The sequence below is a fragment of the Capra hircus genome, chromosome 18 (assembly GCF_001704415.2).
Source record: "Capra hircus breed San Clemente chromosome 18, ASM170441v1, whole genome shotgun sequence".
Taxonomy (NCBI): Eukaryota; Metazoa; Chordata; class Mammalia; order Artiodactyla; family Bovidae; genus Capra; species Capra hircus.
Window position 1 is genome coordinate 51,321,947 of NC_030825.1, and position 27,231 is coordinate 51,349,177.

Genomic DNA, 27,231 nt, shown 5'->3' on the forward strand with positions numbered 1-27,231 from the left:
TGCGGGCTTCTCTGTAGTTGTGGCTCACAGGCTCAGTAGTTGAGCCTAGTTGCCCCGTTGCAGGCTTAGTTGCCCCGTGGCATATAGGATCTTATTTCCCTGACCAGGGATCGAACCCGAGTGCCCTGTATTGCAAGTCAAATTCTCAACCACTGGGCCCACCAGGGAAGTCCCCCTTCTCCTGCAACATTTTGTTATGACAATTTTCAAAAATGCAGCAAAGTTGAAGGGATTATTCGGGAACATCCATGGGACACCACCTACGTTCTCCACCTTGGTTGCCCTGCTTCATCAGTACATTTCTATCCACCTGCCCATCCAACTCTTTATTTTTTGTTAAGGCATTTTAAAACAAATTTCAAAGACTTCCCTGGCAGTCCAGTGGTTAGGACTCCACCCTTCCACTGCTGAGGGTGAGGTGGAGGGAACAGGTTCAGTCCCTGGTCAGGATACTAAGATTCCACATGCCATTCGGCACAGCCAAAACAAACAAAAGATTGCAGATATAGGCCTCTGAAAGCTTCAGCAGTGCACAGACTGTTGGCTAAAGGTGTTTGGTGTTTTTTTTTTTAATTTTCCATGATGTCATCACTATCTTTTGGCTTAAGTTCTACAAAGGTAGCACAGAACAGTGATATGATACAAAATAGAAAGACGAGACTGGGTCACATCTTAACTTTGCCGCTTTCTAGTTAATGATGCCTTCACTGAGGGTTGAGCATCTAAAAGACACGCAGTTTAACATGCTCCCAGAGTAGGGGGCATCAGTTTGATCCCCGGCCAGGGAGCTAAGATCTCACATGGCGCGTGGCATGGCCAAAGAAATAATTAAAAAAGAAAACAATAAAATATTTACTTAATTTAAGAGAAGGGATGTGAAAAATTCTGGAACTTCACAGGTACCAGAATATATGTTACGTTCCTGGATTTATTATTATTGCTACTTTTTATGTCCTGGACAGAAGAGCCTGGTGGGCCACAGTCCACGGAGTCCCAACATTTGGACACGACTTATCGACTGAATACTGGATTTTTTATGTCAGGAGGATACGAAAAGGAATGAATGAGGTTTGAGGTTTGCTCTTTTTATTTAAATTAAGGCAGTGGGGATGTCCTTGGTGGTCTAGTGACTAAGACTCCGTGCTCCCAATGCAAGGGGCCTGGGTTCGGTCTCTACTCAGGGGACTAAGTTCCCACATGCCGTAAGGTGCCACCTAATTAATTAATTAAGGCAACAACTAGCTTTCCTTTGCTAGTTCACATTCAGGAAAATTTGGAACCAGAAATACCAGCAAAGTCATTTATTTATGGAAGGATGGACCTTGTACTGCATTAATATGAAAGTTGACATATTGGAATGATTGCAGTAGCAAGCAAAGAAGAACATAAACTCAGAATGGCTTAACAATAATTATCGGACCCCAAAGTAAAAGTATTTACAATTAGTGTGGTCTTCAGTCTTTCTGGGAGGGGAGTGGGTAAAATATATCCATTTATCATTTTCACCACTTGTAAGTGTATTAAATACCTTCACAATGTATAACCATCACACTGTCTATACACAAAACTTTCATTATCCCCAGCAAAGGCTCCTAACTTATTAAAACAACTCCGCCTTTAAAATCTATTCTTTTTTTTTTTTTTTTTTTGCCATGTGTCTCTCGGGATCTTAGTTCCCCAGCTGAACCCATGCCCTCAGCACTGAAAGCTTGGAGTCCTAACAACTCGACCGCCAGGGAATTCCCTAAAAGCCACTCTTTAGAAATCACAACTCTGGGGTTTCCCTGGTGGCTCAGTGGTAAAGAATCCACCTGCCAAAGTAAGAAGCACGGGTTGGATCCCTGATCCAGGAGGATCCCACATGCCACAGAGGAGCTGAGCCGTGCCCCACAACTGCTGAGCCCGTGCTCTAGAGTTCAGAGCCACAACTCCTGGACCTGAGTGCCCCAGAGCCTGTGCTCCACAACAGGAGAGGCCGCTGCCATCAGAAGCCCGCGGCCTGCAACTCGAGAGTATAGCCTCTGCTCACTGAAACTAGAGAAAAGGCTGCATAGCAACAAAGACCCAGCACAGCCGAAAACAAACAAAATGATTTTTAAAAAGTCACAACCACATCCACATTTTCACACCTATCACAGTTAGCTCTTTCCCAGTTAGTGTTCATCTTTCCCCGAAGTTTCCAGAAATGTACTTGGTGATCGTATTTACTCAAATCAGCACTCAAAGGCTCACCACGCAGTGCCTTCATTGGGATGCTGTACTCAGTCACTCAGTCATGTCTAACTCTGCAACCCCGTGGACAGTAGTCCACCAGGCTCCTCTGTCCATGGGATTTCCCAGGCAAGAACACTGGAGTGGGTTACCATTTCCTTCTCCAGGGGATCTTCCCAACCCAGGGATCGAACCCACGTCTCCTGCATTGGCAGGTGGATTCTTTACCTCTGCTCCAGCAGGGAAATCTTCTACGCTGTAATCATTCCCCAATCTTTTGAATCCTACTTATTTTTTTAAATTCTTATTGAAATATAGTTGATTTACAATGTTGTATTAATTTCAGATGCAGTGATTCAATTATGCATCTACATAATTATATAATCTTTTTTATATTCCCTTCTATTATAGGTTATTATAATGTATTGAGTATAGTTCCCTGTGCTATATGGTAGATGCTTGTTATCTATTTTATATATAGCCAGGTATATATTTTAATCCCAGACTGTTAATTTATCCCTCCCCCTTTTCTCCTCTGGTAATGCCACTAATTTCTTGAAGAAACTGGGTCACATCCCTCATTTGGCTGATGGCTTCTTGGGGGCGAAGATGTCTACTCAAGAAGATGTCTTTCCATTGCCAGGAATTCCCTGTAAACTGGGAGTTAGACCAGATGCGGGCTTATTCTGGCAAGAGCTCCTCGCTAGGGAGTGCTGGGTCCCTTGCCAGCATCAATAATAAACTGTCCCATGTAGTGTGTCCGGGTCTTGATGCCCCTGTTAGAAAGTTTCCCATCACCCTTTCACTTACTGGTCTCAGTAGAGCCATATTTATGTATTTACAGCTGTCCTGGGTCTTCACTCCTGCAAGGGCTACTTTCCAGTTGCTGTGCATGGGCCTCTCATCGAAGTGGCTTCTCTTATTGTGGTTGCTGGGCTCTAGAACAGGGGCTCGATAGTTGTGGTGCCCACAGGCTGAGTAGCTCTGCAGCGTGTGGGATCTTCCCAGACCAGGGGTCACACCTGCGTGCCCTGCACTGGCAGGGGGATTCTTTACCACTGAGCCCCCGGGAAGCCCGAGATCTTTGAAAACCAAATCAAATCAGGTCACTCCCCTAATCAAACACTTGTGTGCTGTTGGTGGGAATGTAAATTAGTGCAGCCACCATGGAGAACAGCTTGGAGGCTCCTCAAAAACTTAAAAATGAAATTGTTATACAGGATCCAGCCCCATCCCACTTCTTGGTATATATCTAAAGGAAACAAAATCAGCGTCTCCAGAGATACCTGCACCCCTGTGTCCATGGCAGCATTATTCACCATAGCCAAGGCGCAGAAACAAATCTGTGTCAGCAGATGAGTGGATAAAGAAACATAGGAACATCCCTTGTGGTCCAGTGATTACAACTCTGCGCTTCCATTGCAGGGAGCAAGGGTTCAATCCCTAGTCAAGGAAGTTTCACACACGGTGATGCAGCCAAAAAAAAAAAGGGAAAGGGAAAGGGAAAGTAACATAGATAAGTAGCAGAATATTGTTCAGCCGTAAGAAAGACGGAAATCCTGCCATTTCTGACAAACATGGATGGACCTTGTAGACATTATCTGAGTGAAATTAAGTCAGACAAACTGTAGTATGATCGCTTATATGGGGAAGCTAAAAAAAACTGAAAAATCACGAAACAGAGAGGGATATAATGTAGTAGGTGCCTGGTAATCATGGTTAATAATACTGTACTATACATATGAAGGTTGCTAAGAGAGTAGATTATTTTAAAATTATGTATTTATTTAAACTGGGGCATGTGGGATCTTTAGATACAGCATATGGGATCTAGTTCCCTGACCAGGGACTGAAACCCCCTCCCCTGCCCGCCCCCTCCCCCCATAATTGGCAGCATGGAGTCCTAGCTACTGAACCACCAGGGAAGTCCCAAAAAGAGATTTCTTTTTTTTTTTTATCTGCCATGCAACTCAGCGTGCAAGATCTTAGTTCCCTGACCAGGAATTGAACCTAGTCCCCCTGCGGTGGAAGCAGAGTCTTAACCACTGGACCACCAGGAAAGACCCCTGAAAGTAGATCCTAAACATTCTGTTAACAACACCAACAAAAAACTGTCACTGTGTAGTGATGGAGGTTAAACGAGACTTATGATGGTGATCATTTCACAATATATACAAATACTGAATGTCTGTGTACATCAGAAACTAATGTAATGTTGTATATCAATTATCTCTCAATTAATAATTAATGGGGGCTTCCCTGGTAGCTCAATCAGTAAAGAAACTGCCTGCAGTGCAGAAGACCCAGGTTTGATCCCTGGGTCAGGAAGATCCCCTGGTGAAGGAAATAGCAACCCACTCCAGGATTCTTGCCTGGAAAACCCTAGAAACAGAGGAGCCTGGTGGGCTACAGTCCATGGGGTCACGAGAATTGGAACAATTTAGAGACTGAACCACCACCTATAATTAATTAATTAAATGAAAAAGTAAAAGAATGGTGGTTGCCAGGGACTGGGTGAGAAATGGGGAGATTTTGGTCAAGGGTACAGAGTTCCATTTACAAAATAAATAAACTCTGGGATCTAATGTACAACCTGGGGAACATAGCTAATACTGTATTGCATGTTTATTTATTGATTGGCTGTGCTGGGTTTCTGTTGCTGCACCTGGGCTTTCTCTAGTTGCATATATCAGGAGCTACTCTCTAGAAGCTCTGACTTCTCATTGTTGTGGCTTGTTTTGTTGCAGAGCACGGACTCTAGGGCACATGGGCTCAGTAGTTGTGGTGCAAAGACTACTAGCTCCGAGGCATGTGGAATCTTCCAGGACCAGGGATCGAACCAGTGTCCCGTGCATTGCAAGGCAGATTCCTAACCACTGCTCCACCAAGGAAGCCCCTGTATTGTATACTTGAAATTTACGAAGAAAGTAGATCGTAAATATCCTCACCATCCACACCAAAAAAAAATGGTAACTATGTGAGGCAATGGATGGGTTAACTAAATATATTGTGGTAACCACTCCACAATATATACATGTAGTGAACCATGTCGTACCCCTTAACTAGTTTACACACTTTTGTCCATTGTGTGTGTTAGTCACTTAGTCATGTCCGACTCTTTGCGACCCCATGAACTGTAGCCCACCAGGCTTCTCTGTCCATGGAATTCTCCAGGCAACAATACTGGAGTGGATTGCCATTCCCTTCTCCAGAGGAGCTTCCCGACCCAGGGATTGAACCCTGGTCTCCTGTATCGCAGGCAGATTCTTTACCACTTGAGCTACAGGGAAGTCCTTTATACATTTGTCCATTATACATTGATAAAGCTGGGTAGAGAAAATAGCCCCCTAGTGCAGTCTATCATATTTAGAACAAAAGCCCAAAGTCTTCCTTGCCAGGCTGACAATGACCTCACTGCCTCCATGACCCCCATCCATTCCTGCCACACAGGTCTCCTCCTTGGAGTTCTCCACAAGCCAGCCTCCAGGCCTATGCACGGGCTGTTCCCTCTGCCTAGAATGCCCTTCCTTACATGACTCACTCACTTGCTAATTTACTTCGACCTTGATGGCAACCTCAGAGAGGCCTTCCCTGACCACCTTCCCTATAACAGCACTCTCCACCCCCTTGATCTCCCTCCCCTTGATGTATTTGTCTTCCCTGCCCATGACGCATCCTGATAAATGTCTCTCTGGGAGGCTCAGTAGTTGTAGCACTCAGGCTTAGTTGCCCCACAGCACGTGGGAACCTTCGTTTCTCTACCAGGGATCAAACCCATTGATCCCCCGCATTGAAAGGCAGATTCTTAACCACTTGGGACCACGAGGGAAATCCCGAGCAAATAGTTTTTGAGAGAACGAATACAGATTCGACTTGGCCATACACACAGCAGGCCCATTAGGTGCGTACGGACCCCCAACATGTTCAAGCAAGCGGGCAGATCGTTGCAAATATTTGCATCCCCCCCCCAATGCCACAATAATTAATTGACCCCTTTATGAAAGGTTTTTTACAGGGTGGTGGGGACAGAGTGAGGACTAAGACATACCCAATGCCTGCTCCCTTAGAGCCCACAGACCAGCAGGAGAAGGAAGATACAAGACACACAGTTGCTGCAATAAATAGGCCTGAAAACTCAAGCAGCGTCACCAGAGAAAAGGACAAGGGCTTCCCTGGTGGTCCAGTGGCTAAGACTCTGCTCTTCCAATGCAGGGGGCCCAGGTTCGATCCCTGCTCAGGGAACTAGATCCCACGTGCCACAGCTGAGAGTTCTCACGCCACAACTAAAGATACCACATAAAGATCTGGTGCAGCCAAATAAGCAAATAAATATATTTGTTAAAAAAAGAAAAATATTAAATAAGTGTATATATATATATATATATATATATATATAGAAAAAAAAAAGAAAAGAAAAGGACAAAGTGTTGGGAGTGAATAACATGGGGACCTAGAGTTGACTGGGAAGTACCAGGCAGTGATGCCATGGAAAGGGGGCAATTGAGGTGGGGCTGAGGGGTTGGGGACAAAGGGCTACAGGAGGAGGCCGGAGACCTGTGAGCAAGAGAAAGGAGCCAAGTGGTGGACATCAGAGGGCACGAGGCAAGCAGTTTAGGGGTTTTTCATGGAAGATTTGGGACAAAGGAGGAAATGGTTAGATTTGGGATTGAGAGACAGTCTTTTTATCTCTCTTTGTTTTTTTCAATATCTATCTATTTGGCTGCGCCGAGTCTTAGTTGAGGCATGTGGGATCTAGTTCCCTGGGCAGGGATGGAATCCGGGCTCTCTGCAGTGGGAGCTCAGAGTCTTAGCCACTGAACCGCCAGGGAAATCCCAAAAGACATTCTTCTTGCTCTTGACTGGTTAGAGGGAGGGTGAGTGGAGGCCAGGAGACCAGGGAGGAGGCCAGAGCAGGAGTCCAGGTCAGAGAAGACAGGTCTGGACCAGGGTGAGGTCATGGAGAAGAGAGCAGGGCCAGGCAGGAGAGAGGTTAATTAGCTGAGTCTAATCCTCCATGGCAGCTGGAAACTTACTGAGGGTAGGAGGTATTTGAGAAGACCCTGAGGGTCAGGCTCGGGAGGCAGGATAGATGCTGAGGTCTCCATTGAAACGGAAGACAGCTCAAGGAGGGTGCCAAGCCTCAGCCCTGGGTGCCAAGTTGAGGAGCCCAGGGCTCATCCCGAGGGCAGTGAGGAGCCAGGGTTAAGCAGGGAGGGAACGGGGTCAGATTTGAGTTTCAGAAACATCCCTCTGGTTACAAATGGGAGATGGGTTGGAGGAGGTATGGAGGCCCGGGAGGAGGCCAAGGCAAGGTCCTGGTGGGAAAGGACTGAGGAAAGGGGGCGGGTGGCTGAGACCTTGAGAGGCTGAAAGGAATTTGGGAAGAGCTGTGGGGATACCAGTACAGAAGCAGAACGGCCAAGAGCAGAGAGTTGGGAGTTCAGCCTGTCCTGCACAAACACGCAGGCTCAGAGAGACCACACACACACACACACACACACACATACACACACACACACACGTGCAAAACACATGGGGGAGGGAAATGGACAAGCAGGAGAAACCAGCACACCTGCACTGGATCTGCAGGATCAGGATACCAAACCGCCAGAGGGAGACAGCAATGCAAGCGCCCAGAGACAGACCCAGGAGATGCAGAAAAACCGAGGACACCTAGTCAGCTGTCGTTACCACGTGCAACGGAACTGCATATGCCCTGTCCCCGGAGCCTGCCAAGCAGGTTCTGTTCTTATTCCCAGCTTACAGATGGAAAAACTGAGGCTTAGGGAGGCCAGTCCCTTGTAAGGTCATGGGGTTAGTGGCAGAGGCAGGATTCCCATCCAGGTCTTCAGGCTACTCCCACCCCCACCCCCGTGAGTGCCCATCCACTGGCATCCTGTTTCTGTGCCCACGTTGGTCTTTATTTGGTACTAGGGGCGATGTTCCCCTCCCCGCACCCCCCCCCATCAGTGCACCCCGGGGATGCCCATACAGCAGTGTCCTCCCTTTTCTGGTTTCTGAGACTTTTTTCCAGGAATGGAGGCACTCCTGACCCGGCTTGTCGGAGTGTGGGCGGGCGGCGTGTCCCTGCGTGTCTCCTCCTGTCCCAGCCTCTCGTGTGTGTCTGTGTGTGTGGATGACATCTGAGTGTGTGTGTGTGTGTGTGTGTGTGTGTGTGTGTCCTGGTCTGAGGAGCTGCGAGTGCAAAGGGGGAGTGCCTGGCTGGGCTGGGCTGGGGGTGGAGGCAGGGGAGGGGTCGTCACAGAGGGGAGTGGAGTTCTGGAGGAATGTTTACCAGACGAGCACGGAGAGAGAGCCCAGAGGGACAGCGCCCAGAGCCGGGGTACAGAGCCGCTCAGCTTCCCTGCCCTGCCGGCCCGGAGCGGGAGCGGGGACGCAGCCGCCAGGGGCCCCTGCCCCCTCCTCAGCCTCCCTCCAGGGCCCCTTTAAGACCGAACTGGTCCTCTTCTCTCCGTGTTAACCCCTCGAAGTCTAGGTGGCCTCTTGGGCTCCAAGCTGGTGGGCGGAGGCAGAAGCGACGGGGAGCCAGGGGCGGAGAAAGTGTTGCCCGAAGTCTGGGAGGGAGAGAAGGAGGCAGAGGAGCTGGGAAGGCGGCCCGCTGAGCCGAGCCCGTGAGGACACCCCCCAACCACCACGCTGTGCCAGGCGGGCAGTGCCAAATCAGGGCGGGGGGAGCCGGGAGCTGGGGGGAGGGTCGGGGACAGCCCGGCCCTGCCCCCTCCCTCGCGGGGTGCCCAGCAACTTCTGAGGAAAGTTTGGCACTGACTGCCTGGTGCCCCGAGGATGGGCAAGGTCCTGTTGGCTTGGTGCTGGGCGTTGTGCTGCTGGGGGCGCGTGGCTCCCAAGGGTGAGTGATGATGGGGGGCCTATGGGGAGGGACCTCTCATAGAGGGGCTGTGGGGGGAGAGGAGGGGGACGGATGGCAGGTGTTTGAGGGGGATGGCGCTGAGTCCTGAGCCCGCTCGGGGAGTTTCCTTGGGACGACAGAGAGGGGGACAAGGGGGACACAGAGACAAACCAAGAGAGGCCGGGAAAGAAAAAAAAGGGGACCCTTGAGAGAGGAACAGACGACAAGAAACAGAAACCGGGAGCCCCAGAGATGGGGAAGAGATGGACACAGCACAATGGGACAGACAGACAGGAGACGGAGGGGTAGGGGCTGGGCTGGAACTGGGGGCCTCGCAGAGAGGGGCTGAGCAAGTGCTGCCCGGAAAGGAGCCTTCCAGAAGGGACCCGAAGTCAGGCCGCAGGGTGAGGAGGCTCCGGAGCCCTAGGGGAAGACCCTCACCCCTGCCACCCCCACTTCCCCTCACCCCAGGGCTGCTTGTCTGTGTGCCCCACCTCCGGGGCCGGGGGCTCTGCCTTCGGCCCGCCATCTCTGTGCGTCTCCGTGTCTCTGTCTTTCCTTCTCCCTGTTCTCTAAGTGTCTCTTATCAACGTCTCTGTCTGCGTCTTTCTCTCTCCCTCTGCGTGTCTCTCCCCCAACTTTTTCCCCTCTAGGTGGGTCTCTCCGTTTCTCATCCTCGGTGCCTCTTGAGTCTCTGCTCCTCTCTGTCTGCCTGACTTTCTCTGGTTCCACTCTCTGTCTCTCTTTCCCCATTTCTCTCTCTCTCTCTCTCCCAGCTCTCTCCCATCCCGTTTTCTTCCCCACCATCCACCAGCCCAGTCTGTGAAGTCTCTAGAGACCCTAAGCAGGGGCAGGCCAGCCGGGCAGTCAGGGCGTGGGAGGCTGCCAGATGCTGGGCCTACTTCCCAACGGGATGGAGGCCGGACCCCAGTCCCCTGGGAAGGCTCCCATCCTCCCCACGAAGCCTCCACCCTCTGCCCCCCCAGCTGAGGTCACTCAACAACTATGTGGGCCTAAGGGCCTGGCGGGGTCCTGGCAGCCGTAGGCAGGCCGGCAGGGGTGGAACCGAGGAGTCCAGGGAAGCAGGGGTTCCCGAGCTAACGTTCTTCCATCTCCCTGCAGGCCCACAGACTGAAGTGTCCCCCTTCGTGGGGAGTCCGGGGAACATCACCGGTGCCCGAGGACTCATGGGCACCCTTCGGTGTGAGCTCCAGGTTCAGGGGGAGCCCCCCGAGGTGACCTGGCTTCGGGATGGACAGGCCCTAGAGCTAGCAGACAGCACCCAGACCCAGGTGCCCCTGGGCGAAGACGGGCAGGATGACTGGAAAGTAGTCAGCCAACTCAGGTGCCCAGCCTCCCCTTCCGACCAGCCGTGACCCACGTCCCTCCTGTCCCCACACCTCCACCACCTGAGGCCAAGTGGGCACTCACTCGCAGGAGCCCCACCTGGGCTGGATGGCAATGTGGTCACTCTCGAGCTGTGTGGCTCTGACCAAGTGATGTAACTCACCCTGGCTTTCGCTTTCCTCTTCTGTAAAATGAGTTAATAATAGCACCCACTTCCTAGCTCTTACAAGTTTCTGGGCCAGACCCCCTTCCCCGCTTTCAGTTCTGAGGACCCCCCTCGCCAGGTCCAGCTCTGACCCTGAATCTCTCTGTCCCTCTTCTTGCCCTGTCAGAATCTTGTCTCTGCAGCTCTCAGATACAGGATGGTACCAGTGCGCCGTGGTCCTGGGAGGAAAGACCTTTGTGTCCCAGCCTGGCTACGTGGGGCTGGAGGGTGAGCCCTGGGCTCCGAGGTCCTGGGAGGGCAAGAATCCTAAGGGAGGGGTCAGAGAGTGCTGGTGGATTCAGGGTGTCTTAGGCCTAGGAACATGTGGCCTAGGAACATCAGACATCTTGGGAGGGTCAGGCAAGGGGGTCTATAAATTATTGAGGACAAGCCTGGGGGGGGCAGATTATGTGTTTTTTGGGAAAAAGCTATCTTGGGGGTTGTCAGATAAGAGATTCAAGGCAACTTACCACTCTCCCCCACCCCGGGAGACTTAACCCTATCATCCCCCATTGCTGGGGATTGGGGGATGGCTCACTTTCCTCATAGATAAAGTGGGATGAGGTGGCTCGGTGGTCAAAGAGGCTGCCTGCAATGCAGGAGATGTGGGTTCGCTCCCTGGGTCGGGAAGATCTCCTGGAGAAGGAAGGAAATGGCATCCCATTCCAGTATTCTTGCCTGGGAAATCTGGTGGACAGAGGAGCCTGGCAGGCTACAGTCCCTGGGATCACAAAAGAGTCAGATATGACTTAGCGACATTCTGGAAAAGAAACATGAAAGGGGGTCAGACATTGATGAGAGGAGTTGGATATATGGGACCTTGTGTCCTAGGAATAGAGGTATCCTGAGGGCTCAGACATAGGTGTCAAAGACCCAGCAGCCTACATCATCCTTGCGGCGAGTCAGACCCCTAGGGGGATCAGAGGGACCCCAGCCTTTACCACTGCTCCCCCAGGCCTGCCTTACTTCCTGGAGGAGCCTGAGGACAGGACTGTGGTTGCCAACACTCCCTTCAACCTGAGCTGCCGGGCGCAGGGACCCCCAGAGCCTGTGGACCTCCTGTGGTTCCAGGATGTTGTCTCCCTGGCTTCAGCCACGGACCACAGCCCCCAGCACATACTCCGCGTTCCAGGTGAGTCCAGGGATGTGATCAGCTCAGGACAGAGGGCCAGACGGGATGGAAGTGGGGGGCCCTTCATGCCTCCATCTGAGGCTCTCCTCATCCTTCTGTCCTTGTCTGTCTCTCTCTGTCTTTGAGTTTGTCTCTAGTTTTTCCTCTTTGTCTCTGAGTATCTCTGTCTCTGCATTTCTGTCCCCATCGATCTCATTTCTCTCTGCGTGCTTTCTTTCCGTCTCTCTGTTCTCCATCTCTCTCTGTGTCTGTCTCCCTGTCTCTCTGTCGTCTCTCTGCTCTTTCTCCCTCCGTTCGCGCCAGCCTCTCTGAATAGCGTCCTTTGTCCTGGGTTTCCTCTGAGCTGTTCCATGGCCAAGTGTGTGTGGGCCCGATGCCCCTTTGTCAGCCCCTGACCCCAAGCAGGGCACCGGAATCAACTGTGTCCTCCTCTTCTCCTCCTCCTTGCAGATATAAGCCAAGAAGGAGAGAGACGGGACAGGGCTGAGTGACAGATGACACCCTCCCCGTCTCAGGGTGACCAACTCTTTCCACACCTCACACACTGGGCAGAATCTAGCTTGGGGGGTCACGCAGTGGTCAGGCAGAGTTAGGGGACCCTGGGCCCAGGGAGTTCCCCTCACTGAGAGAGACAAAGGAACACAGATGGGGGAGGCTGAGTCAGTCAGAGGGAGGTGGCTGGACCTTGGAAGGCATCAGCTTCCAGCAGCCCCAACCCGCTACCTTCATCTGCTGGCACTGGGAGGGTGCTCCGGATGGAGGGTCTCTTAGGGGGGAAGGAGGGGCTCACATTCCAGCATTCCGGGGGCCCTGAGTGTGCGAGGAAGCAGCGGTGAGCATGCTGGGCTCCAGAGGAGTGACTCAGGCCCAGGGCTCGCTCCAGGCCTGAGTCAGCCTGGCAGGACCCCGGACAGGGGGAGTGGGGGTATGGATCCCTGAGCCCATCCCAGGAAGAGGGAGAAACGGGAGGACGAAGGTGTGAGAGGATCTGTGTGCTTATCAGCATGGGAGCTGCCAGGCGGGGTCTCTGTGTGTGTCCCAGTGTGGAGGGCGTGGTGGGAGGCTCTGGGTGTGTCTCTGGCCCTCTGGATCTGTGTCTCAGCGCTTCTGTCAGCATCAACCTCTCTGGATGAGGGTGTGCCTTAGTGGGGGCCAGCTGCAGAGAATGTCTCGGGGGTGTGTGTGAGTGTGTGTGTGTGCGCACTACTAGGTATGTTTTGTCAGTTTAGCCATCTGTCCCACTGTATGGGTCTCTTTTTTTTTTTTTTTGCCTGTGCTGAGTCTTCATTGCTTTGGCTTTCTCTAGTTGCGGCGAGCAGGGGCGACTCTTCGTTGCGGTGCACGGGCTTCTCGTTGCGGTGGCTTCTCTTGTTGAGGAGTATGGGACTCTGCAGCTTGAGGGCTCAGTAGTTGTGGTCCACAGGCTTAGTTACCCCATGGCATGTGGGACCTTCCCAGACCAGGGATGGAACCCATGTTCCCTTTATTGGCAGGGGGATCCCCATCCACTGCCCCACCAGGGAAGCCCGTGTTTGGGTCTTTATGGCATATTTCTGTAAGTTTCTCAGGGGCTGTCAGTGGAAGTGTGTGTCTGTGTGTGTGACTAAGAATCTCAGTGTTGGCCTCTTTGTGTGTCCATAGCTGTGACTCACTGTGTGAAGGTGGATTAGTGTGTGTGTGTGTGAGGAGAGATGGCAGAGTGCTGGACCACAGCCACAGTGTGTCTGAAGGCTGTTTTGTACACCTCACTGTATAGAGGTGACCATGTCAGCTTACAGGTGTGTTCCTCTAGGTGTGAGTGTGTCTTGGTGGGGATTTTGTTTCTTTGTGGAGTCAGGATGGGTCATTGGACAACTTGGTGTGGCTGTCTGTGTATGGATATCTCTGTGATATCTGTATGTATGCCGCAGGGTGAGAATGTTGGTGTACAGCTTTGTCCCATGGATCCCTATAGAAGTGTATGTGTCTGTGTGTGAGTCACAGCAGGCAATAACAATACCCTTCAGCTTCTATTTGTTCGGGTGTGTCAGTCCCAGCCCTGACTACCTCCCGGTGCATGAACCTGAGGTCCTCACCAGCCCGTGTGTATATGTGTCTGCGTCACCTCCATGCACTGGGCAGCGCCTCCACGCTTGCGTGCCTGCAGCAGCCCTGTGTGTTTCTGTGTCACTCTGCATCTTGATGAATGCGTCCAAAGTGAGCTGAGTGTGTCCAGCTGTGTTTGGAAGGCTTGGCTGTGTTTGTGTGCGAGCGCATCCACATCAGCCTGGTCTGCGCCCTGTTGTGTGTGTTTGTCCACTTCAACCTCAGTGTGCATTTGTCGGTCGCAATCTGCAGGGACGCTGGTGTGTTTGTCAGCTTCAGCCTAGGTGTATATTGCGTTACTGAGTGTTTGTAGGACTTCTTTGGTGGCTCAGACAGTAAATAGTCTGCCTGCGATGCAGGAGACCTGGGTTCTATCCCTGGGTTGGGAGGATCTCCTGGAGAAGGGCATGGCAACCCATTCCAGTATTCTTGGCCGGAGAATCCCCATGGACAGAGGAGCCTGGCAGACTACAGTCCATGGGGTCACAAAGAGTCGGACACGACTGAGTGACTAAGCACAGCACAACGAGGGAGACCCAGGTTCAGTCCCCAAGTGGGGAAGATCCTCTGGAGATGGGAATGGCAACTCACTCCTGTATTCTTGCCTGGAGAATTCCAGGGACAGAAGAGCCTGGAGAGCTACATACAGTTCACGGGGTCGCAGAGTTGGAGAGGACTGAGAGACTAAACACACACAGGTGTCTGCAGTCCGCGGGGGCTTGTTTGATTGCGAGCCTATGCGAATGTGGGCATGTGTGTGTCTGCGTACATGTCAATGTCAGCCGCCTGTGTCTACATACAAGTCAACCAGTATGTTTTTGAGTCACTGCTTGTTTGTGACAGTACCCTCCGCGGCAGTTGACCAGTGTTGCTGTTTTCCGTTTTAGGACCAGCAACTGCCCCTGTATGTTAAGTGTGATTCACTGTGCGTGTGTGCAGGAATTCGCGGTGGTGCCGTGTTAGGAATTCCGTCCGTTTGTGCGTGTCTGTCCCTGGATCTGACTCAGGGCGTGCCCCCTCTCTCTCTGCTTCCATCCCTCCCGTTCCCTCGGAAAAAGCGGACTGCGCTCCGGGGTGGGGGAGGGCCGGTACATCTGGAAAGCACATCTGGCCCGAGAGCGCGCCGCGAGGGAGGGGGTCCCAGGCCCCTTCGCCCCGGCTCCCTCCCTCCCTCAAGGTGCGGGCCGCTGGGGCCTGGCTAGGGGGATCTCGGCCGGCCGGAAGTGCGGGGGGGCCGCTGGGGTGACTCACGCGGGGGCAGGAATGCTGCGGTCAGAACGGGACCCGGCTCCAGACCCCCTCCCGCCCGCGGGCTCCTTTACGGGCGGCGGGCCGCGCGGGCTCTCGCGCCGTGACCCTGGCGGGGGGCCCCCACGTGCCAGGTGCCTGGAGGGGACCCAGGCTTCCCGCCGCGCCCCACCCCCACCTCCCCGGGCAGCCCGCCCGGGGCCGTCCTGTCCCTCGGCTGGGCCCGCGGGGGCTGCGGGCGCCTGACCTTGGCTGGGAACCGCGGCCCGGGCAGCGGAGCCCCGGAGCTTCCCTGCCCACCCCCTTCCGGCCTCGCCGCCTTTGCCTGCGTCCACTCCCTCTGCCGCCTGAGGAAAGGAAACTTTGTGTCTGCGGGTAGCTGCTGATGGTGGTGGGAACAAGCAAGGCGCAGAGCGAAGGCGGGAGACGCCGCGAGGCCAACAGACACTCAGACACAAACACAGATGGATTCAGACCTGCAGTCACGCACAGATTTAAGACTTGGTCCTCCTTACATGCTGTCACCCAGACGCTGTGTGTGTGTGTGAATCTGTGGACGTTGTATAGCTCTGTGTGTTGTGTGTCTCTGCGTGTGTCTGCGTCTCTTGTGTTTGCCTGTGTCCTTGTATGTGCCTTTGTGAGTGTGAATCTGGACTTTCGATAGCTCTGTGTGTTGTGTGTCTTTGCGTTTGTGTGTCTGTGTCTCTTGTGTTTGCTTGTTTACTTCTGTATGCCTTTGTGTGTGTGTGTGAATCTGTGGACGTTGTATAGCTCTGTGTTGTGTCTCTCTGTGTTTGCGTCTGCGTCCCTTGGGTTTGCCTGTGTACTTGTATGTGCCTTTGTATGTGTGTATGTGTGTGTCTGCCTGTGTTCCCACCACCACCACACTGGGGAAGGGAAGGCAATCCCGCTGACACTCAAAAACAGCTACTCAAGACTCCTCCACGAACTCACCCATGGATTTACACAAGCTCACATTGCTACGTACACACCCTAAAATGCTCATAAGTACACAAATGTATCCACACCAATACAGCCACTCATTCAACAAACATTTATGGAGCACCTACTGTGTACCAGGCCATATTGGGCCCCTGGGAGGGGGACGGTGTGGGAATACAGCAGGGCTGAAACCCCGAACCCCTGAGTCAACACTCAGTGAACAGGAGACACAGGACCGTGTGAAGGATACTGTGATGAGAACCAAAGAGAGAAAGTAAAGCAAGGAGAAGGCTGGCTGTGGAGGTGAAAGTCACTCAGTCATGTCTGACTCTTTATGACCCCATGGATAGTCCATGGGATTCTCCAGGCCCGAATATTGGAGTGAGCAGCCTTTTCCTTCTCCAGGGGATCTTCCCAACGCAAGGATCGAATCCAGTTTTCCCGCATAGCAGGCAGATTACTTACCAGCTGAGCCACCAGGGAATGTCAGTTTTCGACAAGGTGCTTGGGGAGGGACAGAGTGGCTGGAAGTTGGGATCTGAGTAAAGAGTGTGAAGGAGGGTGGATGTCTGTGGGGATGCTTTTCCAAGCGGAGGGAATGGAAGTGCAAAATTCCCGAGGTGGAAATATGTTTGGTACCTTCTAGAAACACCAGGAGGCCGGTGGGGCTAGAGCAACTGGGTTTGGGGGAGAGAAGTTGGTTGCAACCGAGCATGTAAATGAACAAACACTCGCATGTTTACACAACCCCATGAAGGCCTGCTTCTTAAGTGTGTGTCTAATAGGTGTGTACACCTCTGCGGGTGTCTGCGTGGCTCAGTGTGATTGTGTCTGTGCTTGTGTGTATGTGTCTGTGTGTTTGCCTGTGTCTAGGTATGAGTGTGTATTTCTATACGTAAGTGTGTACATTTCTGTGTATAACTGTATGCTGGTGCATATGTTTGTGGTGTCTGTGTGAGTGTGTCTGTGTGTGTGTACTTGTACATGTGTCTATCTGGGTGGGGGTTGGGTCTGTGTAGGGGTGGTGTTAGCTGGCCTGTCTTTGGGGGTGGAGGTCTGCATTCCCCATACATCACCTCCCTTTTTGACACTCCCTTCAAGCAGGCACCACTGGGGGCTGGACTGATCCTGGGGATGGAGTGTGGTGGGGCATGCTCAGCCTGGCCCCAACACCCTCCTTCCCCTCTCTGACCGGGCCCCCCCTCACATGACTCCTCAGGCCTGAACAAGACTGCTTCTTTCTCCTGTGAAGCCCACAACGCCAAGGGGATCACCACATCCCGCACGGCCACCATCACAGGTGACAGGAGAGGGAGCCGGGGAGCTAGGTGTCAGAGCTAGGGGAGCTAGGGTATGGGCTTGGGGTCAGAGGTCAGAGCTGGAGTAGAGGGCCGGGCAAGGAGCTTCGGGCACAGGATCAGTCCCTCCCCTCATCTGTCCACAGTGCTCCCCCAGCGGCCCCATGACCTCCGCTTGGTTTCAACTCAGCCGACGGAACTGGAGGTGGCTTGGACCCCAGGCCTGAGCGGCATCTACCCCCTCACCCACTGCATTCTGCAGGTAGGTGAGACTGCAGCCTTTCCTCGCCTCCATCTCAGCCCTCCTTCCACCCAGAGCCGCAAGCCCTCATCCTCTCCCTGGGAAACCAGCCTTTCCCAGCCATTCGTTTGAGAGGCAGTAGAACCTTGGGATAAGCCAGATGTCCTGGGTTTAAATCCTAGCTCCAACAAGCTGCTGGCTGCATGAGCTTGGGTGGGTGACTCAACGTCCCTGGGTCTCAGTTCTCTCATTTGTAAAATGGGCACAACGATAGTCCCAACCTGGTAGACTGGCTGTAGGAATTCAGTGAGTGACTGCATTTAACAAACTTAAAATAGTATCTGGAACTTGGAAAGCATGCAATAAACTGTTGACTGCTTTTGGAAATTCCCTAGCCATCCAGTGGTTAGGACTCCATGCTTTTGCTGCCGGGGACATGGGTTCAATCCCTGGTTGGGGAACTAAGATCCTGCAAGTCGAGCAGCGTGGCAAAAGACAAACAAACAAAAAGCTATTGGCCGTTTTCATTTTTTTAGTGTTGGTGATATTGATTCTAGCCAGAATAGAAACCCTGAAACAACAGGGACCAGAGCCATCATTCACCATTGGGTGCTCACAACCCTTGGGCTTCTCCTATCCCATCTCTGACCACTCTGGCTTTTCACTGTCTGGGGGTGGGTCTATCTCTCCACTGGACTGTGAGCTCTGGGATGGCCAGGGCTGAGCTGGCTCAACCACCACTGGGTCCTCATAATTTTATTTCTTTATGTTTAAAAATTATAATTATTATTATTTTTTGGCTGCTGCGCAGCATGTGGGAGCTTAGTTCCCTGACCCGGGATGGAACCTTAGTTCCCCTTCCTGCAGTGGAAGCGTGGAGTCTTAACCAGTGGACCACCAGGGAAATCTCTGGGTTCCCATTACTGCCCAGTGCAGGGCCAGACACTGAGTAGGAAATGTTTAGTGGAAAATTACCTGATAATTGAGGTGAGCTGGACCCAGCCTTCTGCACTGAAGTTGCTCCTGCTCTAGAATAAGAAAAACAACCAACAAACCAAATACGAGATCCGGTTCTGGCCTGAAGTTGTCTGAGATTTGAGAGTTTAAGTGGGGATGAGACAATGCCCATGATGGGAAATGACAATATTGAATAGTGACCGGCTTTTTTTTTTTTTTTTCAGTCATGTCACATGGCTTTTAGGATCTCAGTTCCCTGACCAGGGACTGAACCTGGGCCACAGCATTGAAAGCCCAGGATCCTAACTATTAGGCCACCAGGAAACTCCTAATGACCAGTTTTTATTGCATGTCCGTTATGTGCTTAGGTTTCCCTGGTGGCTCAGTGGTAAAGAATTGGCCTGCCAATGCAGGAGACACAGGTTCGATCCCTGGGCCAGGAAGATCCCCTGGAGAAGGAAATGGCAACCCACTCCGGTATTCTTGCCTGGGAAATCCCATGGACAGAGGAGCCTGGTGGGCTGCCGTCTATGGCATTGCACAGCGTCGGACAAGACTGAAGCGACTTAGCAGCAGCAGCAGCAGGGAACTAAGATCCCACATGCCATATGGTGCGGCCAAAAAGTTCAAAAAGAAACCAAGTTTCAGAGTAATTAAGCAACTTGCCCAAGGACAAAGCCAGGAAGTGGCAGAGGTGGGATCCAAACCCTTGTCTTGCCAAACCCAAAGGGCACTTCTGAAAAGCCATTTAGAGCCAGTGCTTGATTAAACAAGAGCTACCTTTCTTATAAGACCCTGGCCCTGGGGACAACCTCACATTCAGTTGATATTTTAACCCCAGACAGTAATGACTGTTCATCTTCCCATTTTCAAGATAAGAAATTGAGACCCAGAGAGGGGAAGTGACCTGCCTTCTCCAGTGGCTAAAAAGGCTAAAACTGATTCAGTCCCAGAAGCTGGGCTGATTTGGGAAGACCTCAAATGCCAGGTCAGACGCCAGCTGTACCCCCAACCCACATCCATCCAGTGTCCCCCAAGAAAAGCAGAAGTGTGCCCTCTTCCCTCTCCAGGTCTCACTTCCTGCTGTGCATGAGCTCAGGGTTCAAGTTGGAGGGTCACAGCCGTGCGAGGGAAAAGAGAAGTGGGGGTGGGCAGGGGGAGGCTGACAGTCTGCGCCCATGTCCCCTTTGTCCCGGCCGAGGTTCCCCTTCTGGTCAGTTAGTGTGGGTCAGAGAGCAGGCAAGGAGACCACCTCCCCCACTCCTGCTATCTCCTCCCCAGGCCTTGCTGTGGTTTCTCCACTCAGGGACTGTATGGGCAAGCTGCTGGATCTCTCTGGGCCTCTGTTTCCGCATCTGTAAAATGGGAATAAAAAAAGGAATTGACCCCCATGGGTGCTCATTCCGGACTAATGTGCTTGGCAGGGTGTTTGGGACACAGCTGGCACTCAAAATAAGTTAGCTGTTGACAGGCTAGGCAAGCCAGTTCATGGGCATTATGTCAGTAAACCTCTCACCTTGACAGGTAGAGACTCTCGGAGGCCCATTTTCCAGAGGGAGGAACTGAGGCCCGGGGAGGTAGAAACACTCACTCTAAATCACATAGCAGGGACTTCCCTGGTGGTTCAGTGGTTAAGATTTTACGCTTTCACTGCAGGGGGCAAGGGTTTGATCCCTAGTCGGGGAACTAAGATCCCGTAAGCCACCACGTGGCATGACCCAAAAAAAAAAACAAAAAAGACAGCAAATAATATCCAAGCCAAGATTTGGACCCGATGGAGTCTGGTTGTAAGCAGTAACTCTTTCCCAGCACAGTGTGTGTCGTGGTTATATTGCCTGGATGCTCCCCAGGGTGAAGGCAGCACCCCTGGGGCTGTGACGGGTTTGTGGTTCTGTGGGGAAGGGCTGTACAGACGTCCTCCCCAGCTGTGGTCCCTCCCATCCTGATCTTGCCAGTCCTGGGGACCAAGTGGGTGGAGAAGCCTTTACCGCTGTGCAGGATGTGCTGGGTTTGACACTGGTGGCCAGACAATCTCACACACACAAAATAATGACAAATACTCAATCTGCACAGACACTCTTTTTTGTTTCTTTTTGCTTTTTTAAATATTTATTTTCGGCTGTGCTGGGTCCTTGTTGCTGTGCACAGCCTTATTTGGGGGCTCCACTCGAGTTGCAGCGTGCGGACTTCTCATCGTGGTGGCTTCTCTTGCCGTGGAGCATGGGCTCTAGGGCACGTGAGTTTCAGTAGTCACAACTTGGGGGCTGCATAGTGCAGGCGCGACAGTTGTGGCGCACATCCCCGTGGCATGTGGGATATTCCCAGACCCAGGATTGAACCCGTGTCCCCGTCATCACAAGGTGGATTCTTAGCCACTGGACTACCAGAGAAGCCCTGCACAGACACTTTTCTACATGCTTACAGGGTATCACTTCAGTTAATCCTGTGAAGAAGGGAAACACTGTTGTCATCCCATTTTTCAGATGAAGAAACTGAGGCACAGGACTAGGGAGTAGGAGAGGCTGGATTTGAATCCCAGATCCAGTATCTGTGCTCTTCAGCACTAAGATGCATTGCATCTCTGTACAGAAGAGTATTATTACCATTACTGATGTTCTTAAAAGGACATTCTTATTGTCAGTAGGGCAAAGGTTTTGAAGATAGGATGGGTTCAGGTCCCAGCTTCATCAGTGATAAGCTAGTGTCCTCGGATCAGTGATTCCATCTCTCCAAGCCTCAGTGCCTTCATCTGTATATGGGCAGAAACATAGCACATACTTACAATGCACAGCTAAAGTGAGGGTCAAATGAGTTTAGGTTTGTAAAAAATTTTGCTTTTAAAAAAATATTATTTCTCTGGCTGCATTGGGTCTTAGTTGCAGCATGTGGGATCTAGTTCCCCGACCAGGGATCAAACCTGGGCCCCCTGCATTGGGGGCACAGAGTCTTAGCCACTGGAGCACCTTGGAAGTCCTTTTTTATTTTTTTTAATTAAAATATATAATGTTCATAATCTTTGGTGTACACCTAGATTGTTTAACCAGTGTGACCACTCTCTAAATCAAGATACAGACTCTTCCCAGCTGTTGAAGGTTCCCTCACTCCCCAGAGATGCCCACTTTTCTGACTTATTTTTTAGCTAAGAGAGGCTTGCGAGATCTTAGTTCCCCAGCCAGGGATTGAACCTGGGCCCTCGGCAGTGAAAGCATGGAGTCCTAACCACTGGACCACCAGGGAATTCCCTCCTCTGACTTCTATTGTGGGACATTGCTTTTGCCTGAGGTTGAATGTCATTATTATTGATGCTGACCGCCTGCCATGCACCGTCCAGCTATCCTACACTTAACATTTTTGTATGGCCATGCCACATGGCATTCAAGATCTTAGCTCCCTGACCAGGGATCAAACCTGTGCCTGCAGTGGAAGCATAAAGTCATAACCACTGGACTGCCAGGAAGTCCCTTACATTGAACCTTTAAGCAGCCCTGGAAAGCATTTGCTCCTCTCAGTTCAGTTGCTCAGTCGTGTCCGACTCTTTGCGACCCCATGAATCGCAGCATGCCAGGCCTCCCTGTTCATCACCATCTCCCGGAGTTCACTCAGACTCACGTCCATCGAGTCCGTGATGCCATCCAGCCATCACATCCTCGGTCGTCCCCTTCTCCTCCTGCCCCCAGTCCCTCCCAGCATCAGAGTCTTTTCCAATGAGTCAACTCTTCCCATGAGGTGGCCAAAGTACTGGAGTTTCAGCTTTAGCATCTTTCCTTCCAAAGAAATCCCAGGGTTGATCTCCTTCAGAATGGACTGGTTGGATCTCCTTGCAGTCCAAGGGACTCTCAAGAGTCTTCTCCAACACCACAGTTCAAAAGCATCAATTCTTCAGCGCTCAGCCTTCTTCACAGTCCAACTCTCACATCCATACATGACCACAGGAAAAACCATAGCCTTGACTAGATGGACCTTAGTCAGCAAAGTAATGTCTCTGCTTTTGAATATGCTATCTAGGTTGGTCATAACTTTTCTTCCAAGGAGTAAGCGTCTTTTAATTTCATGGCTGCAGTCACCATCTGCAGTGATCTGGAGCCCAAAAAAATAAAGTCTGACACCATTTCCACTGTTTCCCCATCTATTTCCCATGAAGTGATGGGACCAGGTGCCATATCTTCTTTTTTGAATGTTGAGCTTTAGGCCAACTTTTTCACTCTCCTCTTTCACTTTCATCAAGAGGGTTTTTAGCTCCTCTTCACTTTCTGCCATAAGGGTGTTGTCATCTGCATATCTGAGGTTATTGATACTTCTTCTGGCAATCTTGATTCCAGCTTGTGTTTCTTCCAGTCCAGCGTTTCTCATGATGAACTCTGCACAGAAGTTAAATAAGCAGGGTGACAATATACAGCCTTGACGTACTCCTTTTCCTATTTGGAACCAGTCTGTTGTTCCATGTCCAGTTCTAACTGTTCCTTCCTGACCTGCATACAGATTTCTCAAGAGGCAGGTCAGGTGGTCTAGTATTCCCATCTCTTTCAGAATTTTCCACAGTTTATTGTGATCCACACAGTCAAAGGCTATGGCATAGTCAACAAAGCAGAAATAGATGTTTTTCTGGAACTCTCTTGCTTTTTCCATGATCCAGCGGATGTTGGCAATTTGATCTCTGGTTCCTCTGCCTTTTCTAAAACCAGCTTGAACGTCAGGGAGTTCACGGTTCACGTATTGCTGAAGCCTGGCTTGGAGAATTTTGAGCATTACTTTACTAGCGTGTGGGATGAGTGCAATTGTGTGGTAGTTTGAGCATTCTTTGGCATTGCCTTTCTTTGGGATTGGAATGAAAACTGACCTTTTCCAGTCCTGTGGCCACTGCTGAGTTTTCCAAATTTGCTGGCATATTGAGTGCAGCACTTTCACAGCATCATCTTTCAGGATTTGAAACAGCTCCACTGGAATTCCATCACCTCCACTAGCTTTGTTCATAGTGATGCTTTCTAAGGCCCACTTGACTTCACATTCCAAGATGTCTGGTTCTAGATTAGTGATCACATCATCATGACTATCTGGGTCGTGAAGATCTTTTTTGTACAGTTCTTCCATGTATTTGCTCCTCTAAGCCCCCATTTTCCAGATGAGGAAACTGAGGCTCAGAGAGAGAAAGTCTTGTTTGAAGTGGCTTTTGCAACCGATGGCAGAGCCACGTTTGTAGAGCTGGGTGGCCTCCTCGCTTTGCAAACCCAGGTTCCCGTGTTGCACAAACATGGAATCAAACATGGAATCGTCATACACACACACATCCTTGAGAAGGTGTGTCATCACACCAGGGTCACTACCACTGAGAACTGTTTGACCACCTTGAGTGTGGCCACCCTGACCTCACACCCCCTCCCTCTTCCCAGGCTGTGCTGTCAGACGACAGGGTGGGCGCCTGGCTGGGAGAGCCAGACCCCCCAGAGGAGCCCCTCACCTTCCAAGCGTCCGTTCCCCCTCATCGACTGCGGCTGGGCAACCTCCATCCTCACACCCCTTACCACCTCCGGGTGGCCTGTGTCAGTAGCCAGGGCCCCTCACCCTGGACCCACTGGCTTCCTGTGGAGACACCAGAAGGAGGTAAGAAGGGGCTGGTGGCAGGGAGACATCGTTCACTGCCCTGCTGACCCTTGAGTACATCAGCATGACCCCCAGCATCTCCTCTCACCTGTATACCCTACGTGGCTTCACTCTCCTTCCTGTCCCATCCCCAACTGGCATCTCTCCTGGACCTCATCTCTGTGCCCCTGCTCATGGGAGACCTGTGCCAGCTGCCCACGTGCTTGTCCTTTGCACCCTGCCCCTACTCCTTGGGAAGAGGGGAGGGCGTCAGGAAAAGGTGGGGATGCCAGCTTCCCCTTCTCCCTGTCCTCCAGTGCCCCTGGGCCCTCCTGAGAATGTTAGCGCCATGCGGAATGGGAGCCAAGCCCTTGTGCATTGGCAGGAGCCAAGGGCGCCGCTGCAGGGCACCCTATTAGGGTACCGACTGGCCTATCGAGGTCAGGATACGCCCGAGGTGGGTGCTGCTGGCTGGGCTGGGGCGGAGTGGCTGTGGAGGAGGCGACTGGGGAGGAGAAGGTGACAAGGCAGACAAGGACAGTTGGGCAGGTTGCGTAGAATGCGGTCACCCTGTGCTGCAGAGCACATTCTGGGGCGGTTAAAGGGGACCACGAGAGGGTTGCGTGTGTGCATGCTCAGTTGCTCAGTCACGTCTGACTCTTTGCGACCCCATGGACGGTAGCCAGGGACCTGCCAGGCGCCCTGTCCATGGGATTCTCCAGACAAGAATACTGGGGTGGGGTGTAATTTCCTTCTCCAGGGGATCTTCCCAACCCAGGGATCAAACCTCCATCTCCTGCATTGGTAGGCGATTCTTTACCATTGAGCTACCTGGGCAGTCCCCAGGAGAGAGTTTAGGGGATGGCTATTTATGAATCTGTGAACTGTGGTGTTGAAGACTCTTGAGAGTTCCTTGGACTGCAAGGGGATCAAGCCAGTCAATCCTAAAAGAAATCAACCCTGAATATTCATTGGAAGGACTGATGCTGAAGCTGAAGCTCCAATACTTTGGCCACCTGATGCAAACAGCCGACTCATTAGAAAAGACCCTGATGCTGGGAAAGATGAAAGGCAGGCAGAGAAGGGGATGACAGAGGATGAGATGGTTGGATGGCATCACCAACTCAATGGACATGAGTTTGAGCAAGCTACAGGAGATAGTGAAGGATATGGAAGCCTGGCGTGCCGCAGTCCATGGGATCGCACAGAGTTGGACACAACTGAGCAACTGAACAACAATTTATGAATCATGTATAAAACATTTCAGTAGACATATTTACTAGGACAATTTTACAGCAGAGAGTCGCATAGCACATTGAGGAAGGGGTGTCTCTTTCTAATTAACATGAAGGTACTATCTAAGCAAGCAGCACCCTGGGATGGAGAGATAGATGGGAGAAAGAGTGAGGAATTAGAAGGGGATGGAGGGATGAGGGGGCAAAGATGAGAATTCAGTCCTTTCAACAACGGTACTGTGTTCCACGCCTCCTTGTGCTAGGACCTGAGGATGTATATGGCAGTGAAGAAGACAAAGTCCTGGACCCGGTGAAGCTGATATTTTAACGAGTGTAGGGATAGAGAATGGAAAGGAGAGGACAGGATGGGGGATGAGAGATGAAGGATAGGAAGAGGTAGGGGATGAGGGGCTGGAGATGAGGAGTGGGCTTTGAGAAAGATGGGGAGTTGAGGCTGAGGGTGAGGGCTTAAGTGCTGGGGCTGGAGCTCTACTCTGATGCCTTATTTGCATGTCCTAGGTGCTGATGGACGTAGGGCTAAAGCGAGAGGTGACCCTGGAACTGCGAGGGGAGGGGTCTGTGCCCAACCTGACGGTGTGCGTGGCAGCCTACACCGCCGCTGGGGATGGACCCTGGAGCCTCCCTGTGCCCCTGGAGCCCTGGCGCCCAGGTAGCTGCAAAGCCATGCTCAGCCTCCCTCAGCCTACCCACAGGGGCCACGTCTATTCCAGATGCCCGTGACTTGCTCCTTGTACCTTTTGGCGTTACCCCAGTGTAGGCTCCATTCCTACCTGGAAGCTTCCTGAGAGCCTTACTCCCTCTCTCCCATGTCTTACCACTCTCTCTGAGCATATCCTCCCTCCGTCCTTTCTCCTTGCAGGACAAGGACAGCCAATCCACCAGCTGGGTAAGGGCTTTCACACCCCCTCTCCTGCTCTCCCTTCCCCCAAGGCCCAGTGAGGGCCCCATCGCTGCACATTCTCTTTACACATCCCTTTCTTGTTCTTCAAACTCATCACTCTAACCCTCTGCTTCTTGGTTTTGTGTGGTCCTTGATGGAAGTGCCTGGAGTGGCCCAGAGCATTGTGGGTACTTGGTGAATGGTGGATGGATAGGTGGATGGATGGACTGACGAATGAATGGATGTGTCGATGGACCAATGAATGAATGCATGGCTGAGTGGTGGACAGATGAATGAATGGGTGGATGGTGGACGGATGAATGAATGGGTGGGTGGTGGATGGATGAATGAATGGGTGGATGGTGGACGGATGAATGAATGGGTGGGTGATGGATGGATGAATGAATGGGTGGGTGATGGATGGATGAATGAATGGGTGGGTGATGGATGGATGAATGAATGGGTGGGTGATGGATGGATGACTGAATGGGTAGAGGAGTGGATGAATGAATAAATAGGTGGGTGGGTAGATGAATAGATAGGTAGAGGGACAGAGAGGAGTTATCCCCCTCATATTCATCTTCCTCAAATATTTCTCCAAATATTCCTCCTACACCCATTGTACCCTCCTGGCACTATTACACCCCACCTCTTCTAACTCAACCCACTATCCTTAAATATTCCTTATGTGTTTTCTTGCATTTCTTTGCATACCCTTTCCACACTAACCCCACCCTCCTTTCACATCCATCCCATTATAACCCCCCATTCTTCTCACGGGCTTCCCAAACCCAATACACACTCACACTTCTCATTCACAAACTGATACTTTTTGCACACTCACCATGCATCCCACATTGCAGGCACTGAAAGACTTTCAATCCACACGATCTCACATTCTGCAACTCTCCTTGCACACTCACTAGACACTCCTTACACAATATTCCCTCACCTCGAGCTAAGCCTAACCCATGCCCACTTTCT

The 27,231-nt window shown here is 51.7% G+C and overlaps 1 protein-coding gene and 2 non-coding genes across 5 annotated transcripts in view; 2 read left to right on the forward strand and 1 right to left on the reverse strand.

The window, feature by feature from the left end:
* On the forward strand, nt 6,381–6,453 carry TRNAG-UCC. Its single transcript has one exon. It is a non-coding gene; the product is annotated as a tRNA-Gly (tRNA).
* Nucleotides 8,365–27,231, forward strand: part of AXL (AXL receptor tyrosine kinase) — a 36,000-nt gene continuing 17,133 nt past the window's right edge. Inside the window, exons 1-10 of one of the 3 annotated variants that reach the window (XM_005692561.3) lie at nt 8,365–8,554; nt 10,202–10,424; nt 10,759–10,859; nt 11,587–11,763; nt 17,258–17,338; nt 17,483–17,598; nt 23,922–24,132; nt 24,429–24,568; nt 25,866–26,016; nt 26,227–26,253. In XM_005692561.3, coding sequence (XP_005692618.2) covers nt 10,267–10,424; nt 10,759–10,859; nt 11,587–11,763; nt 17,258–17,338; nt 17,483–17,598; nt 23,922–24,132; nt 24,429–24,568; nt 25,866–26,016; nt 26,227–26,253 — 1,162 coding nt within the window. In that variant the 5' untranslated portion in view covers nt 8,365–8,554; nt 10,202–10,266. Of the gene's footprint in view, nt 9,080–10,201; nt 10,425–10,758; nt 10,860–11,586; nt 11,764–17,257; nt 17,339–17,482; nt 17,599–23,921; nt 24,133–24,428; nt 24,569–25,865; nt 26,017–26,226; nt 26,254–27,231 lie in introns of all 3 variants that reach the window. The other 2 variants (XM_018062451.1, XM_018062453.1) reach the window with 2 other exon arrangements.
* Nucleotides 21,699–21,771, reverse strand: TRNAE-UUC. The gene has a single exon. It is a non-coding gene; the product is annotated as a tRNA-Glu (tRNA).